This window comes from Girardinichthys multiradiatus, chromosome 10 (assembly GCF_021462225.1).
Source record: "Girardinichthys multiradiatus isolate DD_20200921_A chromosome 10, DD_fGirMul_XY1, whole genome shotgun sequence".
NCBI lineage: Eukaryota > Metazoa > Chordata > Actinopteri > Cyprinodontiformes > Goodeidae > Girardinichthys > Girardinichthys multiradiatus.
The window spans coordinates 35,938,563-35,964,751 of record NC_061803.1 but is presented as its reverse complement, the minus strand read 5'-3'; the positions used below and the strand labels follow the sequence as shown (position 1 = coordinate 35,964,751).

General features: G+C 40.5%; 1 protein-coding gene across 1 annotated transcript in view; it reads right to left on the bottom strand.

The window, feature by feature from the left end:
* fmn2b (formin 2b) overlaps positions 1 to 12,878 on the bottom strand; it is a 53,647-nt gene extending 40,769 nt beyond the window's left edge. Inside the window, exons 1-4 of the mRNA XM_047376106.1 lie at positions 11,060 to 12,878; positions 6,710 to 6,948; positions 2,886 to 3,064; positions 1,460 to 1,610 (exon numbers count right to left, since the gene is read on the bottom strand). Coding sequence (XP_047232062.1) covers positions 1,460 to 1,610; positions 2,886 to 3,064; positions 6,710 to 6,948; positions 11,060 to 12,642 — 2,152 coding nt within the window. The 5' untranslated portion in view covers positions 12,643 to 12,878. The remainder of the gene's footprint in view (positions 1 to 1,459; positions 1,611 to 2,885; positions 3,065 to 6,709; positions 6,949 to 11,059) is intronic.
* Between the last annotated feature and the right edge of the window lie 13,311 nt (positions 12,879 to 26,189).

Genomic DNA, 26,189 nt, shown 5'->3' with positions numbered 1-26,189 from the left:
ATAGCGTTTTCCTTGGTGGCCAGAAAGTTCAATTTTAGTCTCATCTGACCAGAGCTCCTTCCTCCATACATCTAGGGAGTTGCCCATATGCCTTTGGACAAACTCAAAACATGCCTTCTTATTGTTAACACTAAGTAAAGGTTTTTTTTTTTTCTGGCCACTCTTCCATAAAGCCCAGCTCAATGGAAGCTTGTTGTGGTCTTATGGACAGATACCCCAGTCTCTGCTGTGGAACTCTGCAGGTCCTCCAGGTTGACCTTTGGTCTCTTTGCTGCCTCTATAAGTAATGCCCTCCATGTCCGGTTGGTGAGTTCTGGAGGGCGGCCCTTTCTTGGCAGGTTTGTTGTGGTACAATGTGCTTTCCATCTGAAGGTGATGGATTTAATGGAGCTTCAAGGGAACATTAAAGATCTGGATATTTTTTATAACCCCACCCTGACTTTACTTCTCAACAACTTTGTCCCTGACTTGTTTGGTGTTATTTTGGACCTTCCCTCCATCCAGGACTTATACATGTCTAGGGTCAGGATAAGGGCAGCTAGCATCTATGCAGACCGCACACATCCTGGACACAAGCTGTTTAGACTATTACCTTCAGGTCGGCGCTACAGAGCCCTCTGATGAACACAATGAACACCTCACAGCCTGAGTAGTTGGACACTGCTGTGAAACAAAATAAGCACTTCCACAACCTGCCTTTTGTTTGTTCTTTTCTTTATATATTAAAAATATAGCTGTACACACATTCATGCACATACTGTTCCTTTATTTTCATTTTATTTCCTCTAAAGTATATATATTTATACTAAATGTCTGTACACTGTGAGCACCGAAGTTAGATTCTTTGTTCGTGCGCCCAGTGTTGGCCAATAAAGCTGTTTCTGATTCTGATGTGATAATATTCTCTTATACTCGCTGTCAAAGGAGAAGGACTTAGTTTTTTTCCTACAATTAACCCCGCGAACCACCACCAGCTGCCAACAGAATCAGGCTGCTAGAAAAGGGGAAGAACATAATTTTCCACTCCTAACATAATCAGAAGTCTATAAAGGAGAGTAACACCACACACTTGAAGTATACTATTACTTCATTTCACTAATTCATCATCCAATGGTTGTTAGCTGCTACTTTAACATTTAACATACTGTCGATGAATCTTGAAATAAACCTATACTTTATAGTACAGAATAAGTACTGCCAGAGTCCTTTCTCCAGCAGCATTTCTGTTAAAAGTGGGGAAATGTATTATATTAACATTAAATTAATTAATAAGTTGACCTACGCTAGTTACTTACTGATAGTGGAGATGTGAAGATTTTGAAAATGCTGTTCCATAGTATAAATCATTTATTGAATAAATACATTTGTTTCTTTGTCCTGGATCCAGATGTTCAGACTAAATTAATGGCTTTATGTGAAAAAGATCAGTTTATACAGAATATTTAAGTGTTTTTCTCACCTTCACCCACAGATTTAGGTCCTTTTCTGTTGTCTCCCCCTAACCTTAATGGAGACCACTGGCTCTTGATCTGACCTGCGAGTTTTCCTTCTAGAAGATCCAGCGAGTGTGGCGGCTGGTTTACCGCAGCCCACGTATACAGCTGGTCATGCTGTGGAAACAAAACTGTGTTAAAACACTTTCATGCCAGAAGTGTCAACTATGCTAGTTTTTAATTAATGGGTGTAAGGCAGTTCAAAACCAAAAAGTCTTTAAAATTCCATCTTTCTAATATGAAAACAACCCTTCTTCATCACATGTAACTGAAATAATGACCACAAATTAATTGTTATTTTAATATTTAGCTTTAAAGTGCTGTGACAATGGCGGTCAGTCAAATAAAACCAACTAATAATACCAAAGAACAAATTGTCCTTGTTGTGACATTTTACCAGAACTGTATTGCTACTGCTACATTCCTGTTACCTTTTGTGCCTTTAATTTCACAATCAGAATCAGCTTTATTGCCAGGTTTGTACAGACAAACAAGGGATTTGACTCCGGTGCACTTTGCTCTCAGTGAAGATTTTTTTTAATATATATATAATAATGGAAATAGAAAATGTATTTTTAAATATACATATATACACAGTTGAATTTACAATTGAATATAATGTTAGATCAGTCCAAGTTTGCATGGTGTTGTTCTGGAACTCTTGACTGTCATGAGTTCATCAGAGAAACAGCCTGTGGGAAGAAACTGTCTCTGTGGCGGCTGGTTTTAGCATAAAGCGATTTGTAGCACCACCTGAAGATAAAATCCTAAATAGCTTGTGTGCAGGGTGTGAGGAGTCTGCAGAGATTTTAGCAGCCCTTTTCCTGACCCTAGACCTGTAGAAGTCCTGGATGGAGGGAAGGTCAGCCCTGATGATTCTCTCTGCAGACCTGATTGTTCAGTGCAGTCTGGACCTGTCCTGTTATGTGGAAGAGCCAAAACACACTGAGATGGACGAAGACAGGACAGACTGAATGATGGTGGTGTAGAAGATGATCAATTAGTTTGTCTGGCAATGAAAGGCCCAACTAAGCCAGAGTAATATTCACTGTCTTGTTCTAAAACTTTATGCTTTTCCAGCATGCATGTCCAGCACTTGTCTTGTCCTCCAGTCACCTCGTGATTTCTATTGGGATGAGCTTGGATGTGTTTGGACAAGATGAATGTATCCATTCAGTGTCTGATGTAGCCCAGGTCCACTACTGCATATTGCTCTGGGTCCTGATGTTCAAATACCTCCCAGCAACCCTGTAGCTGCTTTCTGTCTGACTGGTTACAGGTGTATCTAAAGTCTTTTGTCTACACCATACTAATAAATTATTGTGGTCTAAAACCAGGTGTTTCAGTTTCATTGTCCAACCCCTGTAGCGTAAATAAGATGTAGGTACTTACGTCAAACTTTGCTGATGCAGTGGAGGGGATTTGAACCGTGCTGCCCCCTAACTGTTCTCTGAAGCAGTCTGTGAAAGGAAGCAGGAGACCCATGGCCAAGATCTTAGAGCAGAGCCTCTCAGCCTCCTCTGGCTCCTCCTGCTGCTGCTGCAGGAAAAGCCTCTCGAGAAGCGTGCGACCTGCACATCCGCAGGGGAAAACAAACATTTGGTGAAGACTTAAAACTACTCCCTTCTCTAAATAAGCTTCATTTTCTCATGTTCTGGATGCAGATCTAGCCCAAGATTGTCTGCGACCCTAAGCAGTCCACTAACGACTAGGACACGAATAGCATCTCTTTTGTTTTTGTCCATTCGGAATTCAGACATTCAATTGGCAGGAATTGTTTTATAATTTACTAGATGGTGTTTTGCTTGGCAGTCACATCAGCCATGTCACATTAACTACCAAACACCCCTTGGGATAAAGTGATTATTTTATATATTTTTATTCAACCAAAGAGAAAAACCATTGATATTTTCTCTCTACGTTCAATAAAACATAATTTGTGCTATATAAAAACTGGCAATATTTTCCTGCTTTTCACAGTTTTAAGTTTGCCATTACTCAAGCAAAATTAGCTGATATCTTCTATAACTGTTTCCAGAATGGGAAGCCCAATCTGCAAGTTATGTTATTGATATTATATTTATATTATTCATATTAGTATGTGCTGAGTAGCTAACGCATAATGCTAAATCAACTGTGATTAAACACAGTTTTTGAATGTCTAGTTTGTATTTTATTAGCTATCTCTAGGCCTAAATATTGCCAGTTATTCACATCCAACAGTACGCTAGGCTATGGGACTTAAGCGACAGAGCAATTAGCCAGAAATGAAGAAACATGGAGCAGTGGTGAACCTTCTCCGCAGTCAACGACTCATTCAGAGGTTCACTATAGAACCAAGACCAACATCTAAAGATGCTTCAGTTAAGGTCTCTGTTTGTGATTCAACAACAAGAAAGAGACTGGCAAAAATGGCATCCATGTGAAGAGAGTTCTGGAGCCGAAACCAGAACAATGATCCAAATCACACCAACATGTTCATCTCTTTTTTTTTTTAAGATATGTTTTTTGGCACTAGTGGCCTTTATACTTCTTTAACAATAGGCAGACAGGAAAGGGGTAGAGAGAGGGAGACACTTGGCAAACGGCGCCAGGTCCGGGACCCGAACCCGGGACAGCCGCCCCGAGGACTACAGCCCCTGCACACAGCCGCTCGCCCCGCCTCCACAACATCAGCGCCGCGCCACATGTTCATCTCTAAAGGGCTCCATGTTTGACAACCCTTAAATGTGGTCATATTAAAACAGTTTGGTAAAGAAGATTGGACCTAAATCGCAAACAATTAATAAGAGGTATCAGGTTTAGGGGCAATAATGTTTTTACATAAGGCCAGGTTGGTTTGATAGCTATTTCAGCTTATGAAGAAAATCAGCATTTAAAACCAGTTTTTTTTAATACTTTTTACTCAGGGTATCTTTCTCTAATATTATGATTAGTCAGAAATGAATTAGTTGATGAGCTAGCACATTTTGGTATGACAGAAAAAGCAAAAACAGGCAAATCTGTAAGGGTCTGAATACATTTACATGGCACTGCATGTATTCAGCACCTCTAAGTGAAATCCAGAGCAACCAACTGATTTCAGAAGTCACCTAATTAGTAAATAGAGTCCACCTTTGTGTAATATAATCTCAGTATGGTTACAGCTGTTCTATGAATGTCTCAAATGTTTGGTAGAAAATGTCAGTGAACAAATGGCATCAAGAAGACCAAGAAACGTATAAGACCTTTAAACCAAGGTTAGGTTTTAAAACAGTACCTCAAACCTTAACTATATTCCAGAGCTCCAATCAATCCAACATCTCAAATGGAGGAAGGAAAAGAGTATGGCACAACTGAAAACCTCCCAGGACACTGCCTTCTTCCAAAGCTGGGGGTGTCAAGGTATAGGTTTTACTAATTCAACAAGCCTGAATCAAATGGCAGACTTGGCTCCTCAGCCTGCAGTTACATTCTACAGAGCACTGCTACAACACATAAAGGTAACAGGACACCGGCCATAAACAGCTGTGACCTAAACTGACAGGACAGGCAAGGAGAGCATTGATTAGAGACACAGCCAAGAGGCTTATGGTAACTCTGGAGGAGCTCCAGACATCCACAGCTCAAATGAGAGAAATTCTAGATAGGAAAGCTATAAATTGCACACTTCACAAATCTGGCCTTCATTGAAGATTGGCTGTTACCTGCAGAGGTGCATGTTTGGTTTGGGTGTGTAAGATGGAGGTTGTTCTTTTGTTTTGACTAGTGATCTGACTCTGTTTTCTCTGCACCCTTGCTCTTTAATTTTAAACTAACCCATTGTTGTTTTTTTCAGGATTTTGCTTTGAATTGTTACCAATTTATCAGTGAAAGTTTGTCAGATGTTTTCTGACTGTCTCTTTAATCCCAGACACAATTTGTGTTTACTCCCTTTGTCCCGTAGTTATCTTAAGGGAACCTTACAGTGGTAAGAAGAAAGCCTTTGTAGATAGAAAGCCACAAGAGGCCCACTTTAAAGTCAAGAAGGGGACATAGCAAGCATGTAAAAGAAGATGCTATGATTAGATGAGAACAAAATTTACTTTTTTGGCAAATTGTGGTGGAAAACTAATGTTACACATGACCTTGTGAAAACCATCTCTACAGTAAAACATAGTGGTGGCAGTCTCATGCTACAGGCATGCTTTTCTTCAGCAGGGATGGGAAAAAGTATTATTATCCCTTTAATTGTTATAAAACACCCCAAAACATTTATTTACGTCTCCAACAAGCCCACAGCAATATGCCATCTTTCAACTACAGGTTGACTATTAGCATAAATACCTTCACAGAACCTCACTTTAAACAAATCGGACTTAACTCTTGAAGAAAGCGCCCTGAGGACCACATGAACCAACGTTACGCCTGGAGAACGACCTAATGCCCAAAGAATTTTCACTGGACACTGGACCAGCTGAACCAATATCAGCTGAGATCACCACTTACATAAAAACACATTTATGGTTGAGCTGGTGGACTTTAATGTGGCACAGGACACAATAATACTAGGCCGAGGCCAAAAGCCTAAAGCTCATTTATTTTCAATAGGTTACCAGTACCTTAATTAATTTAATTCCAACTTTACCTTAATTTCTCTATAATCTGAATAATTTTTCACCAAGTTTTCATTGGGTCTAGTGATTGACATGCAATTAATTCTGGTTTGTCAAAATATCAAAGAAAAGTTTTTATTGCAGCAGTTATTTATTACCTTTAATTAAGATAGTATTTTTATTTATTACTCTGGATAATACCCATAGGCCCTCACCTATCCTCAGGAATGTACTGGAGTTACTCACTTCTGTCTGTGTGACATGCAAAAACTATTTTCTAGTGAACCTTACCATGTTTATTTGTGTTAATGTTACCTCATGTATGCATTGCAAGCAAGCACACAACAGAGAGAAATTCAGAGCATTCAGAATAGGAGTCATTTATTACTTCGGTATAAAAACCTATAATCCGATCCTTAAAATATGTATAATAAATAAAAAATACCATGTTGAGGATGCCAAAACTCACATGAAGTCTACTATGAATTAATTTATGCTAAACTCACCCATAGTCATGTAAATAACCCTACTTTTAAACATTAAACTAGTCATTTAACATTAATGCTGATTCATCAACAAGAGAACATCGGGGATAACTTGCTGGTTCTCCCCCAATAAAAGAAGAATTTTCTGTGTTCTCACCTGTGAAGACATCCTGAAAAGCACAGAGGGAGACCTGTCCACATGAGGATCTCCTGGTTGCACAGATAGGTTGACTGCCTCCTCCTCTGTAGCCCAGATACTCTCCTAAACCTCCTCCCTCCGCCTCTCTGCCTCTAAGCCTTCTTTCAAGCTCCTCTGTCCAGTCAGCTGAGTGGCTCAGGGGCCCAGTAAGGCTCAGAGAACGTTGTCTGTGGGTTCCGTGTTCTCCAACCAATGTCCTGGCAACATTTACATAAGCCATTAATTTCCATGTAGGCTTCAATATAGTTCAACTATTTATGCTAGTATGTGGTGGAATTCATTTTGTTTTACCCCATTTATGGAAACATGTGTTTGCAGTGCTGTGCAAAGGTCCTAACACTATATTTTTTTCTATTATTGTTGAAACAAGAAATACGGGCAACAATCCACTTGTCTTATAAGAACATGAAGTGTTTATGACTCCTGAATCATAGAAGAAGCTCTTAGTTTTGTGTAACTATGGTAAAGACGAAAGCCATCTTTGTTCAGCGAGATTACTTTTTGGTATTGTTTACAATTTGGTTTCCAATTTCAAACAGAAACCACCAAGGCATCTAGTGTGTGCCAACCAACCAACAGAGCATTTCCTGCAGTGTCAGAGCTGATGGTACCTGGAGCAGAAACCCAAGTTGGTTCAGAGAGAGTAATCAGCCATCTGACCCAAATGTAGGCACTGTCTTCTCCTGCTCTGTGATTCTGGGCCTTTCTGCTGGGCCTAAACTGATTCTTTTTCCTCTCCAAACCATTTTTTTAAAGATAAGTTACATATTAAGAACTCGTAATTATACACAATACCTTTGCTGGAGTAAAATTTCAGGAAGAGACTGATAATATTTTTTTTTTAAGTTAGGCTTTTAATCAGCTAATAATACTCTGAACACTAAGTTCCCTTTGCAGTCACAACTGAAGTAGTTAGATGTAATGTCTGTTTATGCTCTGTTTCTTTACTTAATGAATCATTAAAATATATGTGATTTTACTAATTGGTTGAGTTCCATTATTCAACTTCAAATGAAGTGTCAAAATTGAAATTCATCTCATCTTATGGCTCCCAATGTTAGTAAAATAAATTACCCTTCAGGCTGATTACTGATATATTGGAGTCTGATAAGATAATAATATAATACTTCACCATGCTGATAATACTGATGTTGCAACATAAATACAGTTAAGTAGCCTTAACTGCCACTTTACTTTGCTACAAATGCTAGTCTTTATTATGTGTTTACCTGTGTTGGGGTCATCCATTTTGGTCAGACAGATATGAGCACCTTTGGTACAGAGCTGCACCCAGCCACCCTGAAAACTCCTCACCACAGTCATGCATCATTTCTTTGCTCTTTAAAAAACCCAGGTGTGAAAACCTACAACCCCAAAGTGGTGGAATGTGTGCACCTGGAAACCATGTTCATACCAGAAGCACTTCTAGCATTCTGACTGGAAAAATTGTCAACTAGTAGAGAGCTGTATGACCACTTGTGCCAGGAAGATCCCCTTTTAATTGAGGCACAACTTAGCCACAAACTCCTTCCAGCAGACTGGCTTCGCCATCTTCTTAAGGTAAATGGAGTATGCACCTTCAGTGTGCAGATTGGCATAAAACAGCTCTCCCATCCTTTCAGCATTGTTCAGACCAAAGGAGGGTCACATTAGCCTACACCCATTACTCTCCTGTAGGGGACCATAGGAGCTACAAAGCCACACTCCACACCCCCCAACAGATGGCGTACTGGCCTCCAACATCTTACAACACTCAGGTCTACATCCAAGGATGCTTAACCTGCTGCCAGTTCCAGCCATCCCAGCCACTCAGTCAACCTCCACCTTATGACTATGAATATTGTAGCTTGACACTGAAGGCATCAGAACTATGAATTAACACATGTGGAATTATATACTGAACAAAAAAGTGTGAAACAACTGAAAATATGTCTTATATTCTAGGTTCTTCAAAGTAGCCACCTTTTGCTTTGATTACTGCTCAGCACACTCTAGGTGTTCTGTTGATGAGCTTCAAGAGGTAGTCACCTGAAATGGTTTTCCAAAAGTCTTGAAGGAGTTCCCAGAGATGCTTAGCACTTGTTGGCCCTTTTGCCTTCACTCTGCGGTCCAGCTCACCCCAAACCATCTCGATTGGGTTCAGGTCCGGTGACTGTGGAGGCCAGGTCATCTGGCGCAGCACCCCATCACTCTCCTTCTTGGTCAAATAGCCCTTACACAGCCTGGAGGTGTGTTTGGGGTCATTGTCCTGTTGAAAAATAAATGATGGTCCAACTAAACGCAAACCGGATGGAATAGCATGCCGCTGCAAGATGCTGTGGTAGCCATGCTGGTTCAGTATGCCTTCAATTTTGAATAAATCCCCAACAGTGTCACTAGCAAAGCACCCCCACACCATCACACCTCCTCCTCCATGCTTCACGGTGGGAACCAGGCATGTAGAGTCCATCCGTTCACTTCTTCTGCGCCGCACAAAGACATGGTGGTTGGAACCAAAGATCTCAAACATGGACTCATCAGACCAAAGCACAGATTTCCACTGGTCTAATGTCCATTCCTTGTGTTCTTTAGCCCAAACAAGTCTCTTCTGCTTGTTGCCTTTCCTCAGCAGTGGTTTCTTAGCAGCTATTTTACCATGAAGGCCTGATTCACACAGTCTCCTCTTAACAGTTCTTCTAGAGATGTGTCAGCTGCTAGAACTCTGTGTGGCATTGACCTGTTCTCTAATCTGAGCTGCTGTTAACCTGCGATTTCTGAGGCTGGTGACTGATGAACTTATCGTCCGCAGCAGAGGTGACTCTTGGTCTTCCTTTCCTGGGGCGGTCCTCATGTGAGCCAGTTTCTTTGTAGCGCTTGATGGTTTTTGCGACTGCACTTGGGGACACGTTCAAAGTTTACTGCGTAGCAGTAATCAAAGCAAAAGGTGGCTACTTTTAAGAACCTAGAATATAAGACATATTTTCAGTTGTTTCACACTTTTTTGTTCAGTATATAATTCCACATGTTAATTCATAGTTTTGATGCCTTCAGTGTGAAGCTACAATATTCATAGTCATGAAAATAAAGACAACTCTTTGAATGAGGTGTGTCCAAACCTTTGGTCTGTACTGTATATATGGAGTGTGAACCAGGTGAAGCAAGACAGATTAACCAGGTGCAAGTGAACCGAATTAAGTTAATTAAAAGACAGGAGAGGACAAAACCTGGCTGGAGCAAAACAGACTCTTGAATACAAACTAACAGAAACTAGAAAAACATGAAACTAAAGCATAACTAGATCCAAAAACCAAACTTGACAAAATATGAACAAGACTAAAACATGATCAGAAAAATAACAAACATGATTCAAAACTTCAACTGTGAAATAAGACCAACAAAACCAAAAAACACCCTAAGCTGCCATCCTGTCCTCGATCCTCCATGGAAAGGACAGAGGGATGGGTCAGTGACTCGTGGGACTTCAATAACTCAGGTTTTTCCAAGGAATACACTATAAATAGAAAGACTGAAAGAAGGACTCAATTTCCATATCATTGGTCATAATATAACTGACCAGATTAGTAGTGAGTAGCTTAAAAAATTGTAAATATGACCCTGGAGAAAAACTGGACTGAAAATGTATCAAAAACAAGAACAATAAGAGAAGGTGTGATCAATTCCACTAGAACAAACTGCATGGAAGCTGGTTCCTTGGAAGTTCCTTAGTCAGAGAAACAATCGACATTAAATAAAGGCCCATTGCCATATTATCCCTCAGTCCCAAATCTAGCAGCTCTTTTAGTAAAGTGGTTTAATTGTACAGAAACTTGTCATCTTCTGTAAGTTTTTATTGTCGATCATACTTCACTGAATTTATTTGTTGGCACCTTAAATCATTTTAGTGCCAAAACCAAACACAACAGTGAGCTAAAATAAGAAATGTTAAGAAAGCGTACCTACCAGCCCAGTATTACAGAAAATAATGAAATAATTGATCATTATTCTTATATCTGTGAAACCAGCATGTTTACAGATAGTTTCCTTCTTCTTTATTCAGTTTAAGGTCATTTTTGTTGACAAAAATCCTATTAGGTCCATCCTGTGCAGTCAACATAATCAGAACTTCATGCATTTTGGGGTAGATTATTTCATTTCTGCACGACTGTTAGCAAAAAAGTAGTTTTGATGTTAAAAACTATATCGTATTTTATAATTGTATAATTGAATTGTATAATTGTTTTTGGGATAATTTCCTAAAAAAAATAGTAAATGGAATACAAATATGAAGGTAAATATTACATTTGACAAGCATGCAGCAGTAGCATGTACCTGCGGTTGTCAAGGTGGGCTCTGCGTGGAGACAGGGGGCTATGAGAGGGAGACAGAGCAGGGGAGTGTCCCGGGGTACTGAGCTGTCGCGTAGTGGTCTTGATGTAGGATGGAAAGACAGTGGGGTAGGATTTCACCACATGGCTGTAGAAGTTGGAGGAGTGGGTAGACTTGAGGAGCTGCTTTGCCAGCTTTGGGCTCCCCTGGGGCGGGAGTGTGATAAAGCAGATGCTGCCCCTGCTGCAGTGCTGGTCTGAGGGGTCAGCACTGGTACAGAAAGCAGAACATTGGTTGGATTTGGAACCATCCATCAGGCAGTCCTCAAGTGACTCTGCACTTGTACCTGAGCCTAACTGACCGTCACCTTCATCAAACACAGCCCTGGAGCTCAGTCCCTCTGCAGGTTCAGTACTTTTACTATTGCTCTCTGGAGGGGGACTGAGGTCTGCTTCCTCCAGCCTTCTGGGACATTTACCACCACTGTCAGAGACATTTGGAGAACCATCATCACAGGTTGCCATAGTGATTGGGCTCCCTGCTAAACCCCCAGTAGTCATGGAGATGTCCATATGCTGGTCTTTTGTGCCTGTAGCAATACAAAGAAAGGCTTCTCCCTCATTCTCCCCCTTCACATCTAACTCTGGATGCCCCACCCCTTCCTGGACCTTCCCCTGTCCCTTCAGCTCTGTGTGGACAGAGAGGCGTGTCACTCTACTTGACAGCAGAAGAGGCTGTTCTGTGGGACCCACAGAACAGGGAGTTTCTGTCTCTAGGAATGACAGAGCATCAGAGCCCACCTCTAATTCTGGGGTCATGTCAAGTACCTCCTGAGGAGTTAATTTTTCTAATCCATTACTTTTCTTGGTCCATTCTTCTGCTGCTCTCCAGTTCAGGTCCCCACCTCCGCCTGCATGTGCCTCTGAGATCTTGTTCTCCACATCATGTTGGTACTGATGCTGTAGCCTAATAGCAAGCTGGATGTCTGCGAGTAAATCCTCATGGTCAGCTGCTGAATGAAAGCTGTAGATATCGGTGTCCGATCCTGAGCTACCTCCCTTCTGCCCTCCTTCTTCTGTGGGTGATGTTGCTGCTGTTGAGGCTTTCCGTTGCACCCCTGACTTTTCCTCTCCTCTTCTATCTGTATTCCTGCTTTCCTGTTCTGGTTTCCTTCTGTTATCGGGAATTGCAACCTCAGTGTCTGAGTGTCCTAACTCATCTGCAGACAAGTCAGGTGTTTTTGAGCTGTCCAGCTCATCATGTTGAGATGCCAAATCATCTTCGTTTGAGCCTGGTATTGATGAGCATGTATCCCCATTCCCTTTCAGGTTTATTTTTCTCTTTCGGAGGGAAAAAACTGAGGACTTGGAATCGGATTTATTTCTTTTTTTGCCTGGTCCTGTGCCATGTGTCCCTCCTCCTCCATTGGTGTTTGTTCCTTTACCTCCCTGCTTGCCATAGAGTTTCTTGCCCCTCTTTTTTGTCAAGTCCCCTCCTCCCTCTTTCCATCCCTCATCCAGTGAAGGATAGCTTCCAGTACCCGATGCAGGTGCAGCTTTCTTTTGCTTTGCCTCCTGATTTCCCATGTTGACAGGATGAAGCGATGGCTGCCGTTCTCTCTTCTCAAGGCATGCCTAGGAGAGATGCACCAATCTCTTGGGGAGATTGGTGCTTCTGGCTAAGGATGGTGGGAACGCAGTGGCCTAATCTGTGAGTCCGTAGCTGTTGGAAATAGATGAGCTGCTGCTGCTAATTGTATTTTTGTCGCTTTAGGCTCTGCTATTCAGTAATCTTCCTTGTTTTCCGGTGACGAAGGCAGTGATGTTGGCGACGGAGAGACACACAGCACCCTCCTTCTCCTACCCTATCTCTGACTTACCCTCCCCCCTCCTTCTCTCTGGTTGCTGAAAAAGATGACGCAAGCACCATGTTCTCACTCTCTGACAGGGAGGCAGAATGAGAGGCTGTACAGAAACGGGAGTGGGAACAAAGCCTCTGCAGCTAATTTCACACTCTAACTACATGTCCCATGATTCTCAGACATGTTTCTACAAGTGCCATAAATATGTTACATCAGTTTATGGGACTGGAAAATTGAACCTCAACACAAAATTAACCTGTTTTTCAAAAACCCTGCAAGTCCCAAAGATATGTGCGAAAGCACAATACATCCAATAATAATTTAAACTAATTGTCCAAATTCTATTCAAATTGTTGTAAATCATTTGATTACAATCTAGTTCTAGATTCATGTTTAGAGCCAGTGCCCTAAAGGCCAGTTCACTCAAAGCTGTAATACAATGCAGGTAAATTCAGCTGATCATAGTATGCTAATTGGTGAAAAGTTATCTAAAGAAGCCCAGATGATTGCATCAAATTATAAATTTTGCAGCAATCAGTTTTAATGATGTGGTGACAATGGAAAGCAACAATTTCCTTCTATAATACGTTGTATATCAGAAAAAAAGAGAAAAAAGAGTACATACAGTACAGACCAAAGGTTTGGACACACCTTCTCATTCAAAGAGTTGTCTTTATTTTCATGACTATGAATATTGTAGCTTCACACTGAAGGCATCAAAACTATGAATTAACACATGTGGAATTATATACTGAACAAAAAGGTGTGAAACAACTGAAAATATGTCTTATATTCTAGGTTCTTCAAAGTAGCCACCTTTGGCTTTGATTACTGCTCCACACACTCTTGGCATTCTGTTGATGAGCTTCAAGAGGTAGTCATGTGAAATGGTTTTCCAACAGTCTTGAATGAGTTCCCAGAGATGCTTAGCACTTGTTGGCCCTTTAGTCTTCACTCTGCGGTCCAGCTATCCCCAAACCATCTCGATTGGGTTCAGTTCCGGTGACTGTGGAGGCCAGGTCATCTTCATGTTTCACACTTTTTTGTTAAGTATATAATTCCATATGTGTTAATTCATAGTTTTGATGCCTTCAGTGTGAAGCTACAACATTCATAGTTATGAAAATAAAGACAACTCTTTGAATGAGAAGGAACGTTTGGTCTGTACTGTATATGACAGCAACAGTGCCATTAATTGCTTTTTGAGGAGAGAGCATCAGGTAAAACGTTAAATACATCAGCCAGTATCATGGATTGAACATATGGAATTGTTTTGTTAAATCCATGAGTCATGTGGATGTTTTTAATGCTTCGCTGCAGATTATACACAAAAGATTCATCCCTCTAATTGTAGCTAAAAAAAACATGTTACATTAGAAAAATGTTTAATTTCATGAAATTATTTTGTTTAGTCTATTAAGATATCTGCTTTACTAATTTGTGAAAGGTCTTGTCACATGTGGACTGCTGTGGTGTTTTGTAATGAGGAGACATGTCCATGTGAAACTACCTTAATTAGACGAAGAGTTTAAGTATGTATGAAATGCTATATGTTGGAACATTCCACAATCATAAATTTAATAGAAAATTATTTCTGCCCCTCTGTCTGGGAATGTTTATGGACCTCTGATAGACGATTTCTTCCTGAAATGGAACTACTCCTTTTATAGGTTCTGTTGCTCATTAAATATTCAACATCACACAACTCCCACGTCTAAGCGTTTGTCTTTTTATTCCAAAATATCTTCAATATGTGCAAAGATCTGAGATTTGTTGCACAAAATTTAGTTAGTTGTATGTTTTTCATATTCTCATGGAGAGAATGTGCTTGAAGGGGAAAATGTTTTAACTGTGCCAGATAGAATTATTAACTTTTCTGACTAAAAAGAAACATAAATAGAAGTTAATTAACTCCAAATTGTAAATCACAGAATTTTTGTATGCTTTTATAGTACGATTAAACATTATTACTTGATAACACAAGTAGTACATAACTGTGAAGTAGTAGAAAAATACTATTAAAAATCTAACTAATAAAATTCTGAAAAGTGTGGTGTCTATTTGTATCTAGCCCCTTTTAACCTGATAGCACCAAATACATTTGTGTTCTTCCAACTGCCTCAGAAGGTTATAAAATAATATCCAAAGCTCTTAAAATTAACCAAAGCAACTGCAAAACTGAGACATCAAAAGAGCATTAATCAGAGAAGCCATCAAGAGGCCCTTGTTGACTCTGGAGGAGCTACGGAGATTCAAAGTTAAGGTAAGAGAAGCTGAGAACAAGACAAATTTCCAAATTTAGTTGCTTCTCGATCTGAAAATAGATTAGCATATAATTCAACCATCTCTGCAGGAGCAGCGCTCTCAGAGGGTTAAAAATTAACAACTTACAATCATTGTCAACACATTTGAAGGTTTGCCACAACTTAACTGTCTTAATAGAGCCATTAGCCTCCCCACCCTTTCATTATGTTGCACAGAGACCTGCAAACACGTAGATCACACTATTAAGAGTGGGGCTATACCTTATCCCATAATACATTTCTGACATCATCTATATTTTGTTATATTTATTTTTTTCTATATACAAACAACTCGTCTTTTACATTTTTATAAAAATGTTCAGATATAGCTGAATAAAAACTAGATATCCAAACATTTGAAAAGAATTGGTAGAAATATTATCAAACAATGTTGCAGGGGAACTAGTCAGTCAAGCAGATTTAGCGAATTCATCTGGATCTAACTAGGTTATTATTTTAAAAACAACAGCCTCTGCAGGGGCAGAGAATTGTTGTTGGAGCCCCTCTGTTACATTCCTTTTCTTTTTAAAGATTTTCATCCAAATTTTTCAGTTTTTTATCTGGGAAAAAATGTGAATGATATGCCTAGTTTAGTTTCTGGTATTACTGTTCATATCACTAAAAATAGGTACAGATGAAAACCAAATAAGAAATGTTTTCTTCCTGTCCTGTCTTGGCATTTCAGACATACCATGTAGAAAAGCTGGCTGCCTTCACAGGCCAGGGCATTTTGTGCTCTACAAAAAGGCAGGCCACATTGATGTAATAGTAATGTGTGTTTGTATGACCATCAACCATTTACATTATCTGTGTGTCAGTGCATGGGTGTGGCAGTGGGTGAGTGTATGTGTACAAATGAGTGTGTTTGTGTTGAGCGGGTGTATGTGAGCGTCACTGGGAGTTTCATAGTTGTTAGTGAAAAGAACGGTAGAATGCCACTAGGCACGACACTAGGCAGCCGGCAGCATTAACGCAGGAACCTTGGAGGCCAGCAGCGGGACACATAGAGAACCTATGAAGAACCTGGCCAGGATGTGGTCAGGGAGCTCTGAAGACATTCCATGGAGGAGCTTTGAAGACTGAAACCCAAAAAGGAGCTCAGGAACAGGAGCACATTGCGGGTCCACCTGGACACCCTTGTAGGTGAACTCAGGGACTGGAGCACGATGCTGCAGCAGCAGCTTGAAGGTTCTCCGGGGCTCTGAGGCAGCAAGGAGTAGAGAAGGCATCAGCCAGACACCCTGAAGGAGGAGTGGAGGTGTGCTGGCCATGACATCCAGGTCTGGAAAGAATGGGCTGCGTTCTACCGAGTGGAAATAGGAAGTACTTGACTCGTTCCTCCATGCACAGCGATTGGATGCACTGGACTAGAGCACAGCGATGGGGCACAACCGACTGGTGCACCAGTGGATGCCGAGACGCCAGTTGTACCCTCAGAGACTGAAGAGAGGCGAGGTGGCTGTGGCATGGAACCCCACTGACCCTGGTGGGGAAGGTGCGAGGTGTCAAACCAATGTTCTGACAGCAAGGTGGGCTTGAGACACCGGCATCCTTAACGGGGGGCAGATGGACCATGCCATGGAGGCAGAGTGCAGACATACCGCCACGAGCCGTACCCTGGCGGCGCAAGCACCAGCCTGGAAACCCCTTAAGGCCTGCTGCCTTTCCTCCAGCAGCAAAGGAGAAGGCAGGATCTCTACATCATCATATAAATGTTCAGCCTCCTCCAGCTGATACTAAATCCACCGCAGAACTTCATGCAGATTTCCTGTCTGCTTGGTCCAAATAGTGGCTGGATTCTTCTGTCATGATATGTGAAGTTGGGGCAACAGCATGGCACAGACTGGAAGGATGATGCTTCATAGTGAGGACTTATTAATAAATGAAACCACAAACTTACAGAGCTTGGGAAGGAACAACAGGATACTGAGCATTTGCAGAGAAGCAGAGGAATCCAGCGTCGAAGGAAGAGAAACAAGGAACTTAAATAAAACCAAGATGTGAAGACCTACATGGTAATCAGATAAGTACAATTAACAGAAACACAAACAGCTGTGGATCATGACACTTTCGTGTTGGATGGTTTTTACTTGTGAACAGTAATCTTTAGTCTAACCACAGATTCTCAATTGGATTGATGTCTGGACGTTGACTAGGCCATTCCAATACATTTCAATGGTTCCTCCTAAACCACTGGAGTGTTACTTTAGCAGTAAGCTTCAGGTCATTGTCCTGCTGGGAGGTGAACCTCCATCCCAGTCTCTGATCACAGGCAGACTGACACAGGTTTTGCGACAGAATATCCTTGTATTTATCACCATGTATTTCTCCCTCAACTCAGACCAGTTTCACAGTACCTGCTTCTGAAAAAACATCCCCACAGCATGATGCTGCCACCACCATGTTTCACTATGGGGGTGGTTTTGTTAAGGTGATGGATGTGTTAGGTACATGGCAGACATAGGATTTTCCTTTGTGGCCAAAAGTTCAGTTTTAGTCTCATCTGAACAGAGCTTCTTCCTTCATACATTTGGGGAACTCAAAACATGCATTCTTATATTTAACACCAAGTAATGACATTTTCTGGCCACTTTTCCATCAAGCCCAGCTCTATGGAGGCTTATTGTGGTCCTATGAACAGATACTCCAGTCTTTGCTGTTGAACTCTGCAGCTCCTCTAGGGTTACCTTTGATCTTTGTGTGCTGCCTCTCTGATCAATGTCCTCCATGCCTGGTCTAAGGGTTCTGGTGGGCAACCCTCTCTTGGCAGATTTGTTGTGGTACCTTGTGCTTTCTATTTGGAGATAATGGATTTGATGGAGCTCCAGGGAAAATAAGACCTGAATTGTTTTTTATAGCCTTATTATGACTTGTACTTCTCAACAACTTTGTCCCTGACTTGTTTGAATAGCTCCTTGATCTTCATGGTGTGATGCCTCCTGCTTAGTGGTGCTGCAACCTCTGGGGCCTTTCAGGCCAAAGGTCAAAAGGTGTGTTAACACTGGCAATTCATGTGACACTTAGATTGCACACAGGTGGACTTTTTTTGGAGGTAAATTAAGGTAAGGAGTTACTTTGAGGTGAGTGACTTTCCAAGTGGATTTGGGATTTGAGTGGAGCTGGCGGAGGCTTGAGATTGTTGTAGAAAACTTGTATTTTCCAAAGAAAGACAACGATGATAACCATTCAACCAGCTTTATTAATTTAACCTTAAAAGAGAGACAGATCTTTCAGCATCTGACGTGTTACTGAACAGAGCCGAGACCAAATCTGATGAGACAAGTGCTGACCCCTCCTTATATCATTCAGGTCCTGACACCCCCCCTTTAGGAGAAATAGAGGTGAGAAATCAACCTAACTTTCTCGCAGACATCTCGGCTCCTCTGCGACTGATTGTTTGTTGGACCAGCAGGGGTTTCAGGGACAGGAAGAGAGACAAAACACCTTTTGTGTTCAGACACATTTCCACTCCAGCTTGTAAATGCCTTGGGAAGACCACCCAGAGGGGGCAGAAAGGAAGGTGAAAGCTATTGTCATTTCAAACTTGGTCATCACCTCAGAAGCACAAAAGCAATTTAAATTTTTACATTACAATCCCACACTTTTTGATCATAAATGGAACGTGTTTCATGTGTGATCAACACCAAGTTAAAGGAAACAAAATAAAAATTAAAGGAAGAAATAAACAGAAAACAGTCATCCTCTGTGTGAGAGAAAAACCCGTCAGACGGAAATTAAGACACATTTGTGTATCAACAAACAATCAGGCAGGAAAATTCTCACACAACCCCCTCCGCCAAGGCAGTCACCGACATGAAAGGAAAGGAATGACCGGAAATAAAAGAAGAATAAAAATGCAATAAAAGAAACATGATACTCAAATCATCAACACTCTGTGTCTTCATTATTCTTACAGATGCATCATTAGAATCAAGAAACAACAGAAATGATGAATGTAATGTTCATTAAACAGGAACAAAATCATCGTTTGAATAAATGGAGATTAAACAGTGGTAAAATCCAAATCACCATCATGAGTTATAAGGAACCCCCTTCAGAAACATGTTTAGAAACAGAAACTCTAACCTGCTGAATGAACACATTTCAAATTTGTAATGAAACCAAAAAGATTGATATCAAGCAATATGCGTGAAAGTTAGACAAAAGCATCCGTGATTTCCTCCTCAGAGTCAGTTTCGCTGTCAAAGTGGGAGCCCATAAGTGGGAGCCCATAAGCAGCGGCATCTGGAAAGGTGGAGGATTGTGTTCTTTTGATAGAGCAGTTGTAATAAGTCTATTTGTCAGGGTTGTCAAGCAAGGAATGAGACAACAGCCACAACAGGTTAAAATTGCTGTAAACACGGCAAGGGAAGTCAGAGCTGCCAAAACTAAAGCCTTGTATTTGCCTAGCATATCTGTAAACCAATTGTCAAAAATATTCTCAATGCCAGAATGTTTAGTCATAGAATTTGATAGAGTTCGAAGGCCTACCTAAAGCACGGGTTATAGAACCGTAAGGGGTGTGTTGAGAATTAAAATCATGTACTTTCATGCTATTAGTTTAGTTTGCATGTGGGAACATTAAACTGAGATTTAACATGAGTGAGCCTTGAGGAGAGATCACAGATCACAGCAGGAGTCTGATGGAACAAGGGTGAAACAGAGGTTAGGAAGTTCTCAACAGCTGCAAGCAGTAAAAGCTGGCTGTAGGGACAATAAAGCAACAAACGTCGACTTTTGGGCATGGTATAGATACCACAAGGGAGCTTGGCTGATTTACAACACGAGATGGCAAAAGGGGGAGGCACAGTCAGTAAGCTTTGAAGTCAACGGTTTAAAGATGTTCTGGAACTTGTAATGACAGAGACATCGGGGTAAAGACAGCCATGCTTTGCTGAAATCTGCGATCTCTATCCGTAAGGGCCTTATGTAATTTTCTTTCTTTGTGTTATTTTGTATATTCATTTTGCATTAGAAATCATTGGACTTATTATCTTCCAAATTAAACTTGCGGTAATCTTAATTTCCTGCTCTTCATCTGTTCTTTCTGACGACATCCGGACTGGGTGAGGTTGAGGCCGCAAGAATATCAGTGACAGTATTATTTTACCTCAACAGGTGGTATTATTTGGAATGAACGTGCAACACATTGGGCCAAACATTGCACAAATACCACCCTTGTCTGCCAACAACATATCCAAAGCCATACGGTTTTGTACTGACATTAAAGAAGTGGAAGCCAGTTGTTCAGACAGCCCAGATATGGCATCGCGAGACAAGTTAGCCAGACGTTGTACATTATAGTGAACATAATTTATGCGGTCAACATTTTTATTAGGAGTAACCCACAATAAAATTGATTCAAATCCGTTAGCAATAGGACTGGCCAGTTTAAACTCATCTGGTACTCTATGAGGAATCCCTATTGCATCTATGTAAGTAGGAGTATTTTGAGTCAAATCAAAAACAGATGAGCGCTTTGAAAGATGATGAACCCTAGTGGAAGAAAGTTGATATGGTCCAAGCAAAGTGATGGGAATGACTAACCTCATTAACGTGAAAACTCCACTCCAGGAGGGTGGTAAGATATTTAACAAAGTTTTACTGCCACAGTCCCAAGTAGTAGTATTTTGAGTCAAATCAAAAACAGATGAGCACTTTGAAAGATGATGAACCCTAGTGGAAGAAAGTTGATATGGTCCAAGCAAAGTGATGGGAATGACTAACCTCACTAACGTGCAAACTCCACTCCAGAAGGGTGGTAAGATATTTAACAAAGTTTTACTTCCACAGTACCAAAATAAATCAGCCCTAGCTATGGACAGAGTGCTAGCATTAGTCCAAGAAGTCACATTTATAGTGAAGGTACACCATGAAGTGGGCATATGTCCAAGGTAAGTGGTATTATTCCTAAGGAGACAAGTATAATTACCTTTCCTAGGAGTAAAAACATGAGGAATTACATTTGGCTTAGCAACTGGAAAAAGGGCAGATAGAGTGTTACAATGTACAGGATTAGGAGTCATGTGTAAAGACATCATGCATTCGAAACCAGGCCTATCAGTGTAAAACAAAAGAGGTGCCGGGGAAGTATATAAACTTGGGCGGGCAGTTGAACATGCCACACAGTCAGTCATGTTACTGCTCTGAGCTGTAAACTTCAGCCAATCTAACGACGTGTTTCAATCAGCATAACCTGTTTCAATTTGGAGAGGTTGTTGTGGGTCTGATAAGTTTAGGTAAGTAACTAAATCCGCCTGTGAGGAAGGAAGAGTAGGAACAATACTAGGGGCTGGGATGGATGATTGCGCAATAGGAGGAGGGGGAATGAGCTGTACCTTTATGAGAGCTTGTGGTGGATCTGTTCCTGGTACATCAACACCTAGAGCCAACATAAACTCAGAGCCGCCCCGGGGGCTGGCACACATTGGTTTAAATGTAAGGATTAGAGGGTTCCGCTTAATACCTGTTAAAAGACTCACCGGTAAATCTCTGATGAGTGCCATCTGCTGCTTAAACTGTTGCCATTTAGTGGAACCAGGCTGAAAAGTGTACCCACTAGGATTAGAATTCCAATACACCATCGACCAGGAAGGACACCAATTAGAAAAAGAAGTAGGGTGACCCTGAAGAAAAACACAGACATAAACATCATATGTGGACACTCCTCTCGATGAAATACCACACTCCACAATATCACATAGATCAAATCTAGCCGAAACAGTTGTATTTTCCTGAACTATAATTGTCATTGCAGGGGTAAACATACTCCTGACATTTCATTGCAACCCCTGCTGTCCAGGCAAAGGAGAGCCTATTATCCACCAAATGAAAAAAAAAGAAATAAAAGAAAATAAGCATCGTGGCACATGCCTGACAGTCTCTCTGTTGCAAACGTCGCCAGTCCATCATCCGGAGAAAGTTTATGTGCAAATGTGTAGAGGTCTTCTCTGTATGTTTCCTATGTGTCTCTCACCATGGTGTGTGCGCAGTGAGGCAAATGGCTTTATGATTTCTAACTTTCAGGCAATGCGATGGCCTTAAATAGATTCTGAAATAACGTTGCACTGCCCAAGGAATTATTGTGCCCTTGTAAGAACAGTGTTCTTCAACCACCTCTTCAATCACTCGTCAGTAATCAGCTTACAGTCCTTTGTCTTGTGGTGGTCCGCTGTCCTCACACCTTTCAGGCCATGGATGATCCAATTGGAAGATGACTTGTGTCGTGGAAGCCAGATGAAGCTGGAGTAGCTGGAGCTTTCCTGCAGTGTGATGCATGTAACCAGGCAACACGCTCTGCTATCTTGACAGCGGTGTGGGTGACTAGTAGGATCTGATATGGGCCATTCCAGCACCTGGACGTCCAGTGTTTTCTCCTAAATTCTCTGACCAGGATCCAGTCACCAGGAACAAAGGAGTGGAGTTTGGAAGTGGCTGTTTCTGGTAATGCAGCCTTCACCATCTGTGAAACTTGAGAAAGCACAGTGGACAGGTTTTGACAGTAAAACAACATCCTATCTTCACACTAAGATGTGGAAGAAAATGATCTTGGCAATATCCCCATGCCCAAATTAGGAGACCTGCCACACAGCACTTCAAAAGGACTGAGGTTTGCTCGTGTCCTTTGTCTCAATCTCATATAAGTGAGGACAATAGGCAGAGCCTTCACAACGCTTGGCTAATTTTAATTTAAAAGTCCCATTCTCACGCTCCATGTCTCCATCACTCTGTGGGTGATATGCAGTGTGTTTGTAGCCTGAAAACTTATCTCCTCCATCTACAGAGGAATCACAACCATTCTATGGCCTTCAACAGCGCAAGAACCAAACAAAATGAAGCCTATGTAAATGCAATGGTTCATTATTACCCTAGGTGCTTAATTACATGGAACTTCATCAAAATATCCAGCAAAATCAAAGAGAATTAATCTTCACACTCCACCTAGTATACTAGCAGTGACCATCAGCTAAATATTCTGAATATTAAAAAATGTGACATGATGTTTGAGGAAGGTCTGATTACAGGTCATTATTTCCATAGTTTCAGAAAACCCAAAGAGAATTTCAAAAATGGTCTAATCTGTGGAGATGTAAAATTTCACAAAAGAATCAACACCATAATTTCAGAGAGGTTTTCAGAATGTGGTCTTAGGGAGCTATGCACCATTTATATAAACAAAGTACAACGTCTCTCTTGCATTGTTACTAAGTCCTCACTGGAGGTATGAGCTACCCTTTTTCCCATGAGTGCTAAAACGTTTGTAACCCAATGTTACTTTATTCTGACATTCCCCTCTCCTGGCACAGGGTCCAACCCCTGCGACAATCCAGCAAAAAGTTTGAACAAAAATGTTCTAGTAACCAAGATCACATCACATAGAACCAAAGAAATGAATTCTGACATAACTATGTGTCTCTATGAATTTAACGAAAGCAACATAAAGAAAATCCAGATGTTTTTAACTGCAATTCAGTTCCATTAACAACAAAACACAAACTTTAGTTATTCAGTTCATCAATGTCTCACTTAGAAATAAGTCACATATCATCCTGATTTGTCTTGTATAAAGATCAGTATTTGATTAAGGGAAATCTAATGTACTTTTGATGCATAAACCCTACAAATTGAATCTAATAAATATTTCCCACCAAGTATGAAGTCATGACTCTAATTCTTTATCAAAAATATATTCCTTACTTTTGGCATATCTTGAACTGTCAGCTAGCTTAATGGCACCAGGGAAACTTCCAATCTAATAAATCACCAATGATTCTGCATGTAAAACTAATTCTTCAAACTAGTTTAAACTATTTCATTAACCTTTTAATAGTAAAACACATAAATTGAAATGTCATGCTACATCCTTAATTATTATTAAAAAAAACATCTTTTTAAATGCAACAATCACTACAAACATTTTGATTCTATTGTCTCATAAACAGTATTAAAACTCAGGAAGGGAGGTGCTGAGCGTTACCATGACAACAAAGGCATGAACCAACCTGGTAGGTGGGCGGAGTCAGGCAGAACTAACCTTTGATTGGCAGCCTATGGGCGGACCCACAGTTTCTTCATTCCAACCCATCTTAGTGAACCTTAAACTGCAAAACTGTTAACATGCACCTACCTCAGAAACAAGCTGCTTCTTAACTCTCCTGAAAACTCAAAGTTTTAATCAATCTGGGATTTAGAAACATTATTCTAAACATGGATTATTGTTTCATGCAACATATAAACAAACATTAATTCCATCAAAACAAAGACAAAACATCAAAGACAGACAAATGGCCAAATTTGAAGCTTCAAGAATTCAAAGAAATTTTTAACAATCTCTTTTCAGAATATGTTTTCTCAGCCATATCTTTTAATGCTATAATTGATCAATTTTGTTATGACAATCTTCAGGTTCCTTTTTAAAAATGAGTGCACATAGTCCAAAGAGATCTCAATCTATTTAGAAGCACAGCAACAGTTTTCTCTTAAATGAATCCAAATTTACTGATGCTGAAACCTTTTGCTAATTCTTTGTACTGTAACTCTGTAATAATAATAACTACAATCCTGAGAGTTATTGTTATAATTCTCTTTTTGTTTGGCTCAATTTGATCGCAGTTGCATTCCAGAATTTCTCTGCTCAGGTTAAATGCAAAGAAGTATTTTAAGCCGACGTTTAAATTTTTATGGTATACCCAAAAAAAAAAAACTTCAGTGTTAGACTTAATCAGAAATTAAGATAAGAAGCTTCTGACAAACATTATGCTAAAAAGCCGAGAACAAAACAAAAACACAGATCTGTTTTAAAATAAAGAAAAAAGCATGCTTAAAGAATTTGGCACTGTTGTGGGAAATAATTCCACAGTTCTGGACAAAGGCCTTTAATATGCAGTCTTTTAGGGAACATGAGATTAGTTTAATTTTGTGTGGTACCACTGTCCAATCAGATTCTTTTTCACACTCTGACACAAAATAACCAACATCTATCCAGTCCTGCAATACAGGTTTTGCCAAAGGGATGTGTGGGACAGAGTCTCCTGTTTTGAAAAACTGCAGCTGGTGTGAGTTCAGACAAACAGCGAGCGCAGCTGTATTAGCAATCCAATACAGCATAGAAATGGTTAGTTTTTCACAAGAAATGTGGAACCAAGCTTTCTCATATTCTTTGTCAGGACCCAAAGACACATGAGCAATACAGTTTAAATCAACAGATTGCATAAAATCAGAGGAGGGATTAACAGCTGATCTAACCTCCTCCAGCAACTGCTGTGAAAACAATGAATTTTGAACTTTCCATACATAAGCATAATTTAATGCTTGTGTAGAAGACTGTATTGCAGTAAACACTGTTTCAGACTGAGTAGAGACCTTTACTCCCTCTGGAGTAGAGATTAATGTTATTCCAAGTTTGCACATGAGGTCTCTCCCCATCAGATTAATGGGACACAGTTCTGAGAACAGAAAACAATGTTTGAAGGAAAAACCCCTCAGGTGTTACGCATGCGATGGGTTTTGTAAAATGTTCCTTTGTAGTGTGCCCTGATGCTGACATAGAGAAAACATAGTTTCCACTGAGTTTAGGGGGTGTTGGAAACTCATCCACCTTAACAACAGAGGAAGTTGCTCCTGAGTCTACCATGAATGATATTTTCTTCCCTGAGACCTTAAGATCAAACATTGGAAAAGCTTTATATGCCTCTGAGGTAAACTGAGCATAGGTTGGAATGTAATTCTCAAACTTCTGTTCCAAAACTGAAATAGCATGTTGTAATTCAGTCAAGTCATGATTAAGTCAAGTCACTGCAAAGCAGATTTTCATTGCGAGAAACAGAAAAAGAAGGGGGGGTAGTTTGGATTTGTGTGTGGGTATATGTGTGTGGGAAATGGGAGGAGTAGAGAGAGTGTGTGGAGCAGATGTGTGTGTGTCAGAGAGGTGTGGTGCGGTACCGCTTTGACGAGATGGCTGTCACTGTGG